Source organism: Myodes glareolus, chromosome 4 (genome assembly GCF_982192425.1).
Source record: "Myodes glareolus chromosome 4, mMyoGla1.1, whole genome shotgun sequence".
NCBI lineage: Eukaryota > Metazoa > Chordata > Mammalia > Rodentia > Cricetidae > Myodes > Myodes glareolus.
The window spans coordinates 57,739,226-57,756,962 of NC_142029.1; the positions used below are offsets into that span (position 1 = coordinate 57,739,226).

General features: G+C 41.0%; 1 protein-coding gene across 3 annotated transcripts in view; it reads right to left on the reverse strand.

Annotated features, from left to right (window-relative positions):
- The window catches only part of Pik3cb (phosphatidylinositol-4,5-bisphosphate 3-kinase catalytic subunit beta), a 107,780-nt gene that overhangs the window by 53,557 nt on the left and 36,486 nt on the right, over positions 1-17,737 (reverse strand). For all 3 annotated transcript variants that reach the window (XR_015001849.2, XM_085689599.2, XM_085689601.2), the window contains exons 3-5: positions 16,239-16,425; positions 11,663-11,888; positions 3,317-3,540 (exon numbers count right to left, since the gene is read on the reverse strand). Coding sequence is in view for 2 of the 3 variants with exons in the window: in XM_085689599.2 (XP_085545725.1) it covers positions 3,317-3,540; positions 11,663-11,888; positions 16,239-16,409 (621 nt within the window). In the remaining variant the exon portion in view is untranslated. The remainder of the gene's footprint in view (positions 1-3,316; positions 3,541-11,662; positions 11,889-16,238; positions 16,426-17,737) is intronic.

Here is a 17,737-nt window from a genome sequence, read left to right on the forward strand (position 1 = left end):
TTGAAGTGCCTCCTGGATTCATGAAAATAGAACAATATGATATATATGACTTTACTATTCCTTTACATAAAGGTATTATTTAAATGTCATAATCATTTATTTTGTTTCAAAGAAAAAAAACACACACACCAAAAATCAGTTGAAGTTTACAATCAAGTAATAGGCCAATGGATAGTGTCCTACTACTAATTACAATGCCTGGGGCTAGGGGTGCAGCTCAGCAGCAGCCCACTGACCTAGCATGATGGCCTGGTTGTTTTTTATTGTTGTTGTTTGTTTTGCTTTATTTAATTTTCAGTTTTGGACACAGAGTTTCTCTGTGCAGCCCTACCTATCCTGAAACTAGCTCTGTAGACCAGGTAGGTCCCAAACTCAGAGATTCATCGGCTTCTGCCTCTGGAATTAAAGGTGTGCACCACTAGGCCATGGCCTAGGTTCTGATGACCAGGACACAGTATGTGTGTGGAGAGCTCTTTATTGGCAATTAGTAAGAAAAAAGCCATACCTTATTACTGGTTAAACCATAAATTAATGATTTGTCTAATTTTATAACATGCAGGAAGGGAGGGAGAGAGGGAGGGAGGGAGGGAGGGAAGGAGGGAGGGAGGGAGGGAGGGAGGGAGGGAGGGTGTCTGTGTAGTGTGTGTGGTGTGTGTTGTCAGAGACTGAACCTATGGCCGTGTGCATACTAGGTAAATGCCCTACTTTTGAGCGATACAAGCAAACAACAACAGAGGTTAGATCTATAGTTCAAGTGTTTGTATGGCAGGCATGAAGGTGGATCCAAACCTCAAAGATGCATAAACCAGGCTAGCACGTATACCTGTAATGCCAGCACTGGGGAAAAGGAGACAGAGGGATCAAAAGTTAAAGGCCAATCACAATACCTGCCTGAAAAATAAATAAAAAAAGGGAGGGAGGGAGGGAGGGAGGGAGGGAGGGAGGGAGGGAGGGAGGGAGGGAAGGAGGAAAATGAGGGGGGGTATTGACTAGGCTTTTATTGTTCTCTCCTGTTTAAAATATCTGGAGATGACTCAGCAGATAAGAGCAATGGATGCTCTTCCAGAGAACCTGGGTTCAATTCCCAGCACCACATGACAGCTCACAGCTGTTTGTAACTTCAGTTCTGAGGGATCCAATGTCTTCTTCTGGCCTCTGGACACCAGCCCTGCATGCAGTGCACATAAACTAAGTCCATCAACTCTAAGTACTTTTTGTTTGTTTGGTAGTGCTTTCTAAGCAAGAAGTTCTAAGAATAGAAAGCATCTCTTCAACAATGGTGTCGGCATAACTGGATGTCAACATGTGGAAGAATGCAAGTAGATCCATATCTATCCCCATACACAACTCTCAAGCCCAAAAGGATCAAAGACCTCAATATAAATCCAGTCACACTGAACCTCACAGAAGAGAAAGTGGGAAGTAGCCTTAGCCTTCAACACATGGGCACAGGATACCATTCCCTAAATATAACCCCAGTAGCACAGACACTGGGAACAATAAATAAATGGAACCTCCTGAAACAGAAGCTTCTATAAAGCAAAGACACAGTCAATACAACAAAAAGGCAGCCTACTGATTGAGAAAAGATCTTCACCAACCCCATATCAGGCAGAGGACTGGTCTCCAAAGTATAAAGAACTCAAGAAATTAGATATCAAAATACCAAATAATTCAATTTAAAAAAATAGGATACAGATCCAAACAGAGATTTATCAACAGAAGAATCTCAAATGACCAAAAGACACTTAATGAACTGCTCTACATCCTTAGTCTTTAGGAAAATGAAAATCAAAACAATTCTAACCAGTCAGAATGGCTAAGATCAAAAACACTGATGATAGCGTATTCTGAACCGGATGTGGAAAAGGGGAAACACTTCTTCATTGCTGGTGTGAGTGTAAACTTGTACAGCCACTTTGGAGATCAGTATGGTAGTTTCTCAGAAAATTGGGAATCCCTACCTCAAGATCCAACAATACCACTCTTGTGCATATACCCAAAGGATGCTCAATCATACTACAAGGACATTTGTTCTATTATGCTCATAATATAGCATTATTTGTAATAGTCAGAACCTGGAAACAACCTAGATGCCCATTAACCACAGAATGAATAAAGAAAATGTGGTGCATTTACACAATGGAGTACTACTATTCAGTGGTATATATATCTTCAAATTTGCATGCAAATGGGTAGAACTAGAAAAAAAACATCCTGAGTGAGGTAACCCAGACCCAGAAAGACAAACATGGTATGCACTTACTCATAAGTGGATATTAAACGGAAAACAAAGGATAACCAGCCTATAGTCTACGACCCCAGAGAAGCTAGGTAACAAGGAGAATCCTAAGAGAAACATACATGGATTCCCCTGGATAGGGGAAATAGACAAGATCTCCTGAGAAAAGGGGGAGTGTGGGAATGGGGGGGGCATAGGGAGGGTGGAAGGAGAGGAGGAGAGGAGAATGGGAGTGGGGAGGAGAACATGAGGGAACGGGATGGTCAAGATGGGGGAAGACAGAGAGGGAGAGCAAGGAAAGAGTTATCTTGATTAAGGGAGTCATTATGGGGCTAGCAAGAAACCTGGCACTAGGGAAATTCCCAGGAATCCACAAAGATGACCCCAGCTAAGACCCTAAGCAATAGTGAGTGGAGAGGGTGCCTGAACTGGCCTTCCCTTTTCACCAAAACCTTCTTCATCCAGCAACTGATGAGATCCACACGGAAGCACTGGGCTGAGCTCCCAAAGTCCAGGCGAAGAGAGGGAGGAATAAGAATATGAGCAAAGGGGTCACAACCATGATGGGGCCAGCCACTCAAACAAGCAGTGGAGCTCACTGACTCTGGACTGCCAGTGGCGGGAAACAGTATAGGGTCAGAGAAGGCCTTCTGAATATGGGTGACAGTTGTATTGCTGGGGCAGACTGTGGCGTCACTGGCAGTGGACTAGGATTTATCCCTACTGTTTGAACTGGCTCTTTGGAGTCCGGTTCTCTTTGGAGGGATACCTTGCACAGCCTAGATATAATGGGGAGGACCCTCTTAGTCCTGCCTCAAAGCCATGTGCTAGACTTTGTTGACTACCCCATGGGAAGCTTTATCCTCTCCGACAAGTGGAGTGGGGGGTACAAGGGAGTGGGAGTGTAGAGGAAGTGGGAACCGGCACTGGTATGTAAAATGAGAAACGATTGTTTTTTTTTTAAAAAAAAATAAACTAATTAATTTAAAAAACAACTATTTAAGAAAAAAAGAATGGAGTAGCAACCAGGAAAAATCAGAGACTCATTACAAAATAACAATAATCAAACACTACCTGGCTATTTTCAAAATGCACAGCCACGATCAGCTTCCCTCCATAAAGTTTATCCTCCAAGTTCTCCAGGACGGACGGCTCGTGCTCAGGTGGGTACGTGTGCTTCAGCCAGTCGATCCAAGACAGCCCCACCAGAGACTGAATCTTGTCCTCACTGAATTTGCGCATTTTCCTCCTAAACTCATTCACCTCAGGATCCTTCAAGGCATCAAATTCATGAAGACCTACAGAAATTTTGTAATGATATAATTTTTTAGCAGTTAATAACAATTTTTTTAAAAAAAAGAACACAAAATATCTTCAATACAAACTAACTTGGATATTTGTCTTTTACCAAGCAGACAAAAAGATGACAAACACAGGTAAAATAAGTCTCATGTATGAAATATCCATGCTGTTGGGTCTCTAAAACACACAAATTACAATATTATAGAAATGGATTATTTATCAGTATCACAACTATCAAAACTGGACATGGAGGCACACCTGTAATACTGGCAGAATTTGGAGGTGGAGGCAGGAGAGCTGCTACAAGTTTCACAACAGCCAGGGTCACAAAGTAAACACATATACACTCATAAAAGTATGTATTGCAAAAATTGAAATTCATAATACACAATTGAAAACCACATGATAAAAGATTGTCCTGGATAGTCATACACTGTTCAAAAAATACATTATTATAAATTAACTGTGAAAGACATGCAATTATAGTAGACACATTTGGACTCCCAGAAGTCATATCTTACCAACCATATATGTCCCAGGGTAGTTATAAATGTGTGTCACAACACAAAATATTAATGAATAATTGAGGGGGGTAACCTTTACATGGTTCTTGATCATGAATTCTGTAGGTAATATTACCATGTCTCCTACAATGAGAATTTTAGAGTTGACTGTTAACATTCTTCTATTGATGAATAATAGATAGGTACTACAGGGAGGAAACAAATGAGTTTCCAGGAACAAAATCTCTACTACAAACTATGTCTAATCCACCTCTTTTTGTGGGGTTTGGAGGCATGGGGGACTATTTGAGACAGGATTTTACCAAATGGTTGCTCTCAAATTCAAATTCCAGACATTCCTCATGGCTTGGCCCAACTGCCTGGATGCACCACCATACCCAGCTCTAAAATACCTTTAAATGTCTAAATTGCCTACCTGTCTCAGTTTCTACAGCCAGGAGCCTAATCCTAGCCCGCAGCATTCATGTGACTATCACAACTTTTTCACAGATTCTTTACTTTGAAGCTTTTTAAAAATTTACGCTTATGTGTTTGGTTAAAGACACACATGGATGCACACATGCACATCAGAAGACAGCTGTGGGAGTCACTTTCTCCTTCTGCTTTGTGGGTACCAGGAATCAACCTTAGGTTGTGTGGCTTAGTAGCTGGTGCGTTTACTCAGTAAACAGCCTCACCGCCTTCCACTTGAAGGTGTAACCTCTCCAATTTTACAGTCTGAACAAACTTTTTTAAATGCAAACCTAATCATGTTACTTCCCATGTAAATTCTTTCAATAAAAATTTCCCAGAATGGGGCTGGCTCAACTGCCAAAAGCTGGTCTTGCAGAAGACCCAGTCTGCACACTGCACCTACTTTAGGGGGGCTCACAACTACATACAACTCTAGCTCCAGAGAACCTGACACCCCCTCTTAGCCTCCAGTGGCACCGCACTCTCATGCACACATGCAAACACAAATACGTACTAAGAATAAATATAAAACTCTTTTTAATTTCCCAGGGAAAAGAAGTGAGACAAGGGCCCGACACTAACTGGACCAAGAGAATCTTCACAAAATGAACTCCACGGGACTAAGACGGTACTCCAGTCCTCAGCTTTCAGCAAATGGGCCTCCGGAATGCCACTGCCCTTTTTGGAAAGGTTTTGTGTGAATGTTTAACTTTGCCCATTCTCTTGAATTATCAGGGAAAAAAAAAATTCAGCTCAACCAAGATAAAATGAATCCTTCCACACTGATAAATATCCTGGGTTCGTTTGTTCCACTAAAATTACAAATGGAATTTAAGGTATCATAGAAGATTCAGTGTCTTTCATGTTTTCAAGTTCAATCATTTCACTAGATCTGAGGGGTAATGGTGGGACTATTGTTTTGAACATATTCTTGATAGTCTGTCACAAAGTGAACTCATGAGACAAGCGTGCTTCTCTGAGGAACAGAAACAGTTCCCTGTAAGGCAGCGGGCTGCTCACGAAGGAGAGGCTGCATCTGCTTAGTCCTTTGTTCTAATGACACATGAAAAGGAAGTAGCAGGAGGAGGGGTTCCCAAGAGCTTTGCAGTAGGATTTTTCTGGGTGATTTTCCCTGCTCTGAGCTACTGTTACTTACATAGTCTTTGCTATGCATCTTTGTGGCCTCTTTCACAACCATTATCAGTTCTTGTTATTATTCAAGATATTCAGGTTCCATTCCCTTTTGCTGGCCTTTTCTACAACCCCCTTCACCTGCAAACTCCTCATCAGCATGGATGCCTGTTCAGAATTACACTCTCCAAGCAGTCTTCCTCAACTCTCCGGTACACGTAGACAGGACCTTGTGACTTGGCGGGGTATTTACTGCATTCTGCTTGTCTGCTTACTGATCCATTACTTCTCACAGTGAGTTCCATACAGCATGGCTGCAGCTCCAAGTATAAAGATTCAACATACATTGAAGAATGGAAGTCACTACTAATCTTGCAATAATGTCTTTTTTACCTCATATGTGTGTGGATTTAGCACATATGTGTTCATATATGCACGTGGGGGTCAGTGAACAATTATTTTCAGCAACATCCTCCACCTTGCTTTGTTTGAGACAGAATCTGTCACTGCTCTGGAGCTCACTAATTAGGCTAGACTGGGTAGCCAGCAAACCGTCATGATCCTCTTGCCTCTGCCTCCTGAGTGCTGGGATTACAAGCATTTGCTCAGCATTTTGTTGCTGCTGTTGTTTATTTTGTTCGTTGGGACAGGGTCTCTCTATGCAGTCCTGACTGTTCTGGAACTTGCTATGTAAACCAGGCTAACCTTAAACTCAGAGATCCTCCCTCCCATGCCTCTGCCTCCCAGTGCTGGGATTAAAGATGTGTGCCACCACGCCTGGCCTATGGATACTTTTCATGAAAGTAATGCGTCATGAATCTTTAGAACACTACAAAAATCTTTCAAAAATAAGATCTGGGGGCCAGCAAGATGACTTGGTAAGTAAAGATGCTTGCCACCAAAGCTGGTGGCCTGAATTTGATTCCCGGAACCCACGTGGTGAAAGGAGAGAATGGATCCCCACGACTTGTTCTTGCACAAACAAGCACACACATAAATAAATGCAAAAACTATTTTTTAATTAAATTTTGGAGCAAGTGAGGTGGCTGAGTGGGTGGAAGAGCTCGCTGCACATAATGAATGTTAGAGTCCAACCCCGGAACTCAGAGGAAGGAGAGAAGCAACTGAAAAGTTGTCCTCTGATTCCACGTGTGCACCGTGCACTCATGAATCCACACACTTATAATACAATAAAAAGTTAATATTTTAAAAATCAGGGGCAGGTTGTAGAGATGGCTCAGAGGGTAAGAGCATTGGCTGCTCGTCCAGAGGTCCCAAGTTCAATTCCCAGCAACCACATGGTGGCTCACAACCATCTGTAATGAGACCTGGTGCCTTCCTTGCCAGCAGTACATTGTATGCTTAATAAATAAATAAATCTTTTTTAAAAAATCAGGGGCTAAGACTAAGCATAGTGGCATACTCATGAGTCTAAGACTACATACTATGCTTTACATAGTAAATTCCAGTTTACTCTGGCCGGAAGGGCATAGTGAGACTCTGTCTTTTTAAAAATTATTATTATTATTATTATCATCATCATCATCATCATCACTATTATTATTTTGTGAACGGGGAGGAGACAAAGGTCTGTAATCTGAAGAATTCAGAAGATAAAGGTAGGACTATTTCCAATTAAGGGCAGTAGGGTCCACATAAACTGGCTCCAGGTCAGCCTGGGTGGCATAGCAAGACTATCTTAAAAATAAAGCTACTATGGCTAGTGTTCTTGCTACCAGAGGGTACCTGGCATGCTACCAAAGCAGAAGGGCAAACACCAACTCAATTACAAGCCATTTGGTCTATAATTGTGTCCAGCTTGCAAAACAAGCTAGGGCAAGGGTATCACAAAGCTTGTGAGATAACCAACTAATATCTGATTTGAATGAAGGCACCCTCCAAGAGATGGATTCCAAACCTGACAATGCTTGAGTGACCAAGAATCTGAGATGAGACAGTCCAAGGACCTAGAGGAAAACCCAATACTACTGTTCTACTAAAGGTATGTAGCATTGACTCCTAATTATAATTTTTCTGTTCGACTCATAGATCAGTGCCTTGTCCAGTCATCATCAGAGACGCTTCCTCCTGCAGCAGATGGGAACAAATACAGAGAACCACGGAGAGACAATATGCAGATAGTGAGAGACTTTGGAACCCTCAGCCCTACACAGGATCCCTTCATCAAATCCCTCCCCTCAGGGCTCAGAGAGACCTGCAGCTAGCAGAGGTAGAAAGAGTTTAAAACCAAAGGGGATGGAAGACACAAGGAAACAAGGCCTTCTAAACACAGCAGGACCAACGCACATATATGAACTCACTCATAGAAACTAAGGCAGCATATACAGGGCTTGCTCGGGAAAACACCAAATGGGGACCTAGAGCTAAGAAAAGTGGACACATGCCCTCATCCCTAACCAAGAGCTATTTTTAACTGCTAACTACTTGCAAATGAAAAAAAATTAATTTTCTACACCAGGCGGTGGTTGCACACACCCTTATTCCCAGCACTCGGGAAGAGGCAGAGGCAGGAGGATCTTTGTGAATTCAAGGCCTGTCTGGTCTACAGAGCAAGTTTCAGGACAGGCTCCAAAGCTACACAGAGAAATCCTGCCCCCCTCCAAAAAAAAGAAAAAAGAAAAATTAGTTTTCCACAAGGGAGTCTCGCTGGGGAAACAAACTATTAAGGGTAGGCCCCATGCCCAGCAGCAAATGGTCAACACAAAACAAACTCAAGGGCATCTTTATCTTTGGAGGTTCTTTTTCTTTTTAAAGTCTTACAAGCCCTTTGTGTATATTTTATGGGATTCCTGTGGGTGGGAACATGTGTCTCTGAATTTATATGTGTTGCTTGTGCTTTTTCTTTGGCTCTTTTCCTTCTGTTTGTTTTATACTATTCCAATTGGTTTGCTTTGTTTTTTATTGTACATTTTATCATTATCCTTTAGATGCCTTTTTGTTTTCTAACAAGACAGAAAGGGGGCGGCTTTGGATGGGAGGGGAAGTGGGGAAGAACTTGGAGGAGTGGGGAGGAGAATTAGAATATATTGTATGAAAAAAAATCTCCTTTCAGTAAAATATAATTAGTGTATAAAAACTTTAAATATTAAAAAAATAAATAAAAATTTGGGGCTGGAGAATGCCTCAGAAATGAGCCTGCCTAGCATTCATCGGGCATTGGGTTTAATTGTCAGACTACCACTGACAGGAACAGCAAATGCCATTAATAACTTAGGCTAAATAATAAGTTTAAACTTAATTTTTGATATACCTTCTCCGACGAAAATGATAGAAAACAGTGTATGATGCATAGATAAATATTACAATCAAAAAGCATGAGAAAATAGTTTGGTCACACTAAAAATATTACTAAACTCCTACATACTGCCAGGCAAGCTGGCAAGTAAGCAGTCTCAGTCAGCACCGCTTAAGTGCAGAGATGGGAGCTCAATCAAGCCAAGAGCTGGAGACCAGCCTGGGCAAGACACTTAACCCAGTCTCAAACAAAACAAAACCCAAAACCTGCTTAGAAGAGGACTGCTGTGTGGTGATGAAGCTGGGGACTGAACCCAGGGCCTGTCACATCTCAAGCCAGCGAGCGGTCTACCACTGGGCTACATTCACAGTTCTCTTCTGAAATAAGTTTATTCTGAGACTTGCAAGGCAGCCTTAAGGCTTGAGTTTGTGATCTTCTTTCCCTGGTCTCTCAAGCATCTGCGATTACAAACCTTTGAAACCAGACCCAGCTCAAACATTCTCTTCAGGCTGCCGATAAAACCCAAGTGACTGTGACTCCATTTTACAGGGTGCTGTAGAAAACAAAGCAGGAGAACATGCACTTCCACGGGAGGGGGCAGTCAGAGCACAAACAGCAGCTCTGCAAACAATTATTTAGAATAAACTGTAAAGAAAATGTCAAGCACATCACCCTAGAGGAAACGGTATTTTTAGCCTGCTCAGGGCAGTTCTGCTCTAAAAGTTCTATTGTTTTCTTTGGACAGAGGAGGCAGCAACCTTGTTCCTGAAGTTAAACTGAAGTAATTGTTTATTGTTTTCTCAGGAGGCATGACCTCACCCAGCCCTGGATACAGTCATTATGGACAAAGCAAATGCAGACACCGACTCCTTAGGTATTAAGAGTGGGGGCTTGTTCTAAAGCACAGACTTCCTACATAAAAACTACCTTTCAGCATAGGAGCCTAAAGAACTGCCAGATCTGCTAAAATGCAAAATTTATAAAACAGCTAAGAGCATACAAACTACTTAATCTGTGTCATACACTGTTTATATCTTGGTCAACCAGCAGAACGCATTACACAAAACACAGAGACAATAAGCCACAAGATACTGCATGAAATAAAATATAACATCGATTGCTTTATATCAGACCTCTGTGCTATAGGGGGACAAAGGCTGCCAGATGAGAAAACAGCACTCAGCTCAATGGCACCATAGATAAATCCTGAAGACATGCTTTGGCAAGTATATCCCATGTAATGTTTGTATTTCCTATTTATTTGCTAAATTTGGTAAGCTTTGGTAGTTAGTAGCGGTTAGTTAATACAGATCTAAGATTTAAATGACCATTAAGAGCAATCACAGCATGTCTTAGTGGGTAAAGATGCTGACCATCAAGGCTGAAGACCCGAGTTCAATCACATGTATGCTGCATGCAGACAGTGTTAAGCAAACACCCATATAAATAAATAAATGTAACAAAAAAATTGGGGTGCTAGGTAAAAGTTACTTCCCCCAAAGAAAAGCTAACTTACTATGCTACTATAGTACATCTTGTCAAAGCAGGTAGCCAAATCCTAAAAGCTCCAAGGGACTTTCTGATTTGGGGCTAATCTTCAAGGCCCTATCCTCAGTAACCCCGTGTAGTTCCTAAATCGGATCAGCACTTTCTTTAAAGTATTGACAGATATTAAATCTTCTCTGCTATGATTTCTATAGCAAGAGAGGATTAATTCCTCTATGTTCTTAACTTTCTCCAGAATTTTTCTTTTTTAAGACAGGGTCTTGTGTAACCCTTGGCTAGCTTCCAACTTGCCATGTAGCTGAGGATGACTTTGAACCCCTGACCATTCTAGCACAATCACACTGGCCATTATTGCTTGTTTGCTTGAATGGGGTCTAGGGATTCATGAATCCTAGGCAAACTTCTACCAAATGAGCTACATCTCCAGCACCTAGAAGTAATTTAAGGAACCATGGATATATCTTTATTTGATGCAAAGATAACTTCTAATTAAAAATAACCAGTAAAAGTGCAAAAATTTGCCACAAACATGAAAAAATTTATAGAAACATCGATCAACTTATGGTCTTTGTTTGTAAACAATGACATCTGAAATAAATTCATATTGAGGGGATTATAGATAGTTTATAAAAAAGTAAAATAAAAATCATTTACTAGGAAAGTTTCTCAACCAAGAAATGCAGTGCGTGCAAGGGTCCAATATCTGCACCCGCGAGGCTAAGGCAGAAGGATGGTGATTTCTTCAACCTGCCTGCCTGAGGCAGGGATTCACTATGCATCCCTAGCTGGCCTGTACCATGCTCTGTAGGCCAGTCCAGCCTCTAAGAGTGCTGGAACTAAAGATGCACATCGTCACTTCAGTGGACAATTTCAAGCCCTTGCCTGGTCTACATGGTGAGACAGAAACCAATAGCAGACCATGGACTGGGGAGTTTCTCAAATTATCTGGGATAAAAAACCAATTATATCTTTCCCAGTAACTGAAAATCAATACTTTTGTAAAATAAAAAGAAATCAACAGGAAAGAAAAAGACATACAGAATGCAAGACCTTGGATGCTGCCGCAATATCACATTACTAGAGATGCGTCTAAACAGTCAAACTTCAGTTCTCACAGACCTTAGTCCCAAATCCTGAACATACCAATATTAATCCATGGACAAAATGCTGAAAATAATATCCCAGAATATACTTCCACAGCAGAACAAAGATAAAGCTGAGAATTCATAATGAAACCTTTTACATTACCTTTTCCTATAAGAACTCCAATTTTTGAGTCCAATTTTTCTGCTGGGTCACAACTTCTTGTCACTAGTTTTAGAACAGGAAGAAAAGGTCTGACATCACAAAGTCTTCGTGTTTCATCTTCAAGTTCCTCATATACAGCAGTTTGATTCACACATGCAAACATGTAGGAGTCAATGTCCATAAGGAGGTTAAACATTGGGTAATTGTGAACTTGCTTCCATAACATCTGCAGGAAAAAAGAGTAAGATATTATCTGGAATATTGGAACTTATATACAAAGATACGTACACAAGGATGACCATTACCTGTTTGCAAAAGTCAAAACTCATGGGGCTAGAGATGACTCAGCAACTGAAAAGATCAGCTGAGGTCGGTGGTAGTCCACACGTTTAACCCCAGCACTCAGAAGGCCAGCCTGGCCTTCAGAGTGAGTTCCAGGATGGTCAGGGCTAGAGAAACCCTGAGGGGGTTGTATGTATATGTGTGTGTTGGGAATGATGGTGGAACCAGCTGCTCTTTTAGGACCTAGGCTCAAGCACCAGCGACCTCACAACAATTCACAACCACCTGAAACTCCAGTCCCAGGAGATCTGACGCCCTCTTCTGGCCTTTGCAGACACTTCAAACATGTCAAACATAGACATTCATGCAGACAAGATATCCATAAGTATTTGGAAAAGAGTCAAACTCATAGATAAACTATATGTTTAGCAGTAAGGACCTGTCAGTTGAGTTACAGATTATAATAAGCTAACGAAAACAAAAATAAAAACCTGACTTGAAGCAGGTGGTTGTGGCAGAGGTCTTTAATCCCAGTACTCAGAGGCAGAGGTGGATAGATATCTGATTTCAAGGCCAGATTGGTCTACAAAGCAGGGCTGGCTCCAAAGTTACACAAAGAAACCCTGTCTTGAAAATCAAAACGGGGCGGGGGAACAAGAAAAACAAACAAACAAAACAAAACTGACTTGAAAATTTGTGTCATATAGATCAATGGTTCTCTTTTTTGGGAGGAGGAGGTATAAGTTTATATGTGGAGAAGGTCTCAAATTGTAGCTCAGACTGTCGTAGAAACACACACACACACACACACACACACACACACACACACACACACACACAGAGCCTAGATGGGTCTCAACTTATAGTAATATATTTCATCCTCCCAAGTCCCTGATTACAGACATGAACAACCATGCCTGGCAAGGCTTGTTTGTTAGTTTTTCTTGTCTTTCCTTTTTTAAACAAATGTTGCATACAGTGTATTGGTAAGTTATTATGTGCTCTTTGAGTTCACTGAGAAGTTGGCTCTGGAAGCTAGGTTGTTCCCTTCCCTACTTCAGACCCAAAAATCTGTCTCAACTGTACCTTCTAGAGCCCTTGTCCAGGATGGGATGGGGGTCACCTAACTCAGTGACAAAAATGGTAGAGAACAGCAAAACAGCCCAAGAGTGGAAAAAAAAAACTGTGTTCTTGAGAACAGCCAGAAGATGAACCATTCCTACCCTTGAGTTGGCTGCAGCAAAAATGGAGTCAGAAATTCAACCATGGGCAGCTCATCTGTGAGGAAGCTCATCCATCAGGACTCCAGCTGGTTCCTGCTGGATGTTTGTTTGCCCTGATTTGTTGATGTTTTGCTATCTGCTACTTGCTATTTGTTCTTTTACCTTTGTTTGCTATATACTTAAGTTCATTCAATCAAAACCAAAAATATAGCTACTGTAGTTCATTCTCCTAACCATATGAAACAGCAAATTAATTATATAGTGAATTATTAGTTATATATTATTAGTTATTAGTTATGTGGGAAATTATTAGTTATATATATTAGACACATATTATTAGTTATATAGGGAATTCCTATGTAATAAAACAGAACACAAAATATGCAAAGAAACTTCTCATGAAGAATCAATGATATTTAACATTCCTAAAAATAACTTTGAATCAAAAAATAAAATTGAACAAAGTATGATGGTGAAATGGACCTATAGTCCCAGCACTTGAGGCAGTCAGGAGGATCAGGAGTTCAAGGTTATCCTCCAATATACAAATTCAAAGTCAGCTTGAGTGAGTTCTGAAAAACTAAAAATGTCTAAATTGCAAATCTTAATGATCATATATATCTCATAATTTCAAAAAAAATTGGAAAGTAACAATGGTTAAGCTAAATTTCAGGCAAGGTTAGATGTCCTACTTGTCACTAGCAACTGTTTAAAAAAAAAAAGAAAAAGAAAACTGGTGTGGTTCAAGGTCATCCTCAACTACACAGTAAGTAGAGCCTAGCCTGGGTTACATGGTCTAAAATAGACAAACAGCCAGGCATGGTAGCACATGCCTTTAATGCCAGTACTGGGAGGTGGAGGCTGGGGATCTCTGTGAGACTGAGGACAACAAGAACTATATAAGAAAGACACTGACTCAAAACAAAAAGACCAATAGAAACTCTCAGCAGTGATGCAGTAGCTAAATTCTGTATTTTCTTTTTACTTCAGAAATGACAGTTTTATAATTCTTATGTTTCGGGGGCTGGAGAGATGGGTCAGTGGTTAAGAGCATTGTTTGCTCTTCCAGAGAGCCCAGATTCAATTCTCAGTACTCACATGGCAGCTCACAAACATCTGCAACTCTGGTTCCAGGGCATCTGACACCCTCATGCAGGTAAAATACCAATGAATATAAAATATTTTTAAAAAATCATTACAAAATTCTCATGCATCAATTATTATAAAACATATTTCACAACTTTTCTGATGCTATTACACAACTTTCAATTTAGTCAAAGTTGAACCATATAATTTAATGAGACTTTATTTTTCAAACATCTGTGTTTTAGATGTAGTTCCTGGGGAATTTCCCTCATGCTTTGTCTTGTAGAACAGGCACTGTAGAAAGTAGGCAAGGTGGATCAATGGATAAAGGCCCTTGATGCCAACTCTGATGACCAGAACCCACATAACAAAAGGCAACTCCGGCAAGTTGTTCTGTGATTCCCATGCACGAACAGTGGGACATGCACACACAGCCACACACACACATGAACACACACATAAAAACACCTGTAAAAATAAATCAATAAACGCTGCTGACAAAGAACTCAGGACAACTAGCAAAGCTTGCCGTAAAGGTTGTAAGTGTTTTGTTGCAGACTGGCAATGAACCAGGCTTTAGGATCCAGAGTACATGACCTTGGGTAGGGCCTAACACCTCTCCCCAGACACTTCCTAGAATTTCAAACAACCGTTACCAGTGTTTACAGTGAAGATATGTTAGCTTCCTGAATCCCTAGGATCTAGACTTTCCCTTCTCAACTGTAGTGCTTCCACCTCCCCCCGGATCCATCTGGTGATCCATTAACAACCATTAAAAGAAAGAGCCCTCCAAGCCCTAAACAGTATATGTGACTGCTGTCACAATTTTTTTTATTCCTATCTTCAAGAAGCCCACAAGCAGTTAGGTGGTGGTATACACCTTTAATCCCACCACTCAGGAATCTCTCTGAATTCGAGGCCAGCCTGGTTGGTCTACAGACTGAGTTCCAATACAGTCAGGGATACACAGAAAAATCCTGTCTTGAAAAACCAAAAAGAAGCCCAAAGCATCTTTGCCAAGCTCATGCCTTTGATCCCTGCACTTGGGAAACCGAAGCAAGAAAATATCTGTGGCATTCAAAGTCAATTTACTCTATATAGCAAGCTCCAGGCCGGCCAAGGCTACAAGTGAGTGACACCCTGTCTTAAAGCAACCCCACAAGAAGACTTTACTAACACACACGGTGCACAAACATACATGCAGTCATACACATAATTTTTTTTAATATTGGAAACTCCTTGGGTTACTTCATGCAACAGAGTGGGGAGTTGTGTCTGTGCCCTCACCACTGACATGAGCAGTTGGGAGGCTGAGGCAGGAAGTTGGCTACAAGTGCTAGGCCAGTAAGGGGCCAGAGTAAGAAAGACTCTCTTGACTAAATAAATAAAGAAAGGAAAGGAAAGGAAAGGAAAGGAAAGGAAAGGAAAGGAAAGGAAAGGAAAGGAAAGGAAAGGAAAGGAAAGGAAAACGGATTTCATGCATCTGTTGATTTTTAGTGGAAATTCTTCTCTAGGCTCATGACAAGGGGGACAGGGACAACCAAAACATCACATAGAAGGAAAAGGAAAAAGGTGTGACTAGCTCAAAAATCAGTAATTTTTTACTGATTCAATTCAATCAGTAAAATTTTCAATTCAATTTTCTAGCCCATCCACAGCAATGTCTACTAGGTAGCCCAGAATGAACTTGGACTTACGGCCAAGGGTGGCCTGGAATGCCCCTTCCTGCTTCCATCTCCCACACGCCTACCCCAACAATGCACATCACCATGACAAGTGTTGATCTTTCTTAACACAGCTATCACATATGGATCAAAAAGTAAGGTAGGAGAATAAACATGGTTATATACAACAAAATAGGACATATCAAAAATCCTTAAATGCAATGGTCTGAAATTTAAATGTCTCTCAGCTTTACCATATGATTTCCACTAAGTTACCCAGAAAGTAGGCTAAGTCTTGGGAAATTCTAACTATAAACATACCTGTTTAATAGAAGAAATGGTAGCTTCCCGAGGTACTTCCAGCTGGATATAAATCCCGGTGGGCAGAAGGAAATCCACAGATATGGCGCCATCAGGTGTGATCTGTGAATCCACTGCCCAGATGTCAAGGATGTCTGCCATAGCAGGAGGCATTATAGAGCTGAAGCACATTCATAACCTCGGGGCCCTGGACAGCAAGGAAAATGGAAAAATAGTCATTAGCTAATTGTTACTTAAGACACAACAATGTAGGCATGTTGGAACACATGTACAGCCCTAAGCTATTTGGAATGTTGAGGCAGAAACATCAGTTGAGCCCAGGAGCTAGAAGGCTTGAATGTGAAGCACAAGATTCTCGGAAAGAAAATGGAAAACCACCAATCTATAACTAGTTCTTTTTTTATGTGTATGTGTTTCTGCATGTATGTGCACCATGTACATGCCTAGTGCTGACGGAGGTCATGGGGTGCCCTGAAGCTGGAGTTACAGATGATTTTGAGCTCTTCAGACTGGGTGCTGGAAACCAAACTCAGTCCTTCTGCACGCGCAGCAAATGGTTTAAACCTCTGAGCAGCCCTATAAATAGTTCTTAATTTCAATAGAGACACTAATATAATTTGACCAAATAAATGGGTTTTTTTTCTTATTTTAAGTATGGGGGGGTATGTGAATGTGGATAAAGATATCCACGGAGGCTAGATCTGAAGCTAGAGTCATAGGCAGCTGTGAGCCATCCAGTGCTGTGCTGGGGAACTGGACCTGGGTCCTCTTGAAGAGCAGCTGGTGCTCTTAACCACTGAGTCATCTCTTCAGACTCCTAAATGTGGTATTTGAAAAAGCAAAGGGGAGATTAGTGAGCTGGCTCAGCACCAGGACCTACATGAAAAGACTAGAACCAATTCCCACAAGTGGACTTCTTCTAGGGTACATATACACGTAAATCTGATTTTCAAAAATTTAAAAATAATAAAATAGCCAGAGAAAGACAGGAATGGTGGCTCATGTCTATAATCCCACTATATTGACTTTAAGGACAGCCTGGGCTACACAGGAAGACCTGGTTTTTTAAAAGTAAAATTAAGAAAAAAAAAAAAAACAGGGCTGGAGAGATGACTCAGTGGTTGATCCTTTTTGCTGCTCTTATAGAGGACTCAAGTTTAATTCCCAGCACCCAGGCTAAGTAATTGGAACTCCAGGGGACCCAACACTTCTGCCTTCCGCAGGCATCCAATATTATGCACACATACCCACAAAGACACATATTTAAAAATAAATACTTAAACTAAAAAAAGAAAGTCACTAGAAATCAACTATTTAAAGTCACTTTCAGCTATCACTACTCAGAATTTACACAGACAAACATATAAATATTCCAGCGATTCAGATTTAAAGACCTCAGCTGTATGGTATGTGTTTATGAGCACAAGTAACAGGCCCTTGACAAATACTAACAGAGCAACACGCTTCTGCAGAAGTTTTGTTGGTTTTTGGCTTTGGGG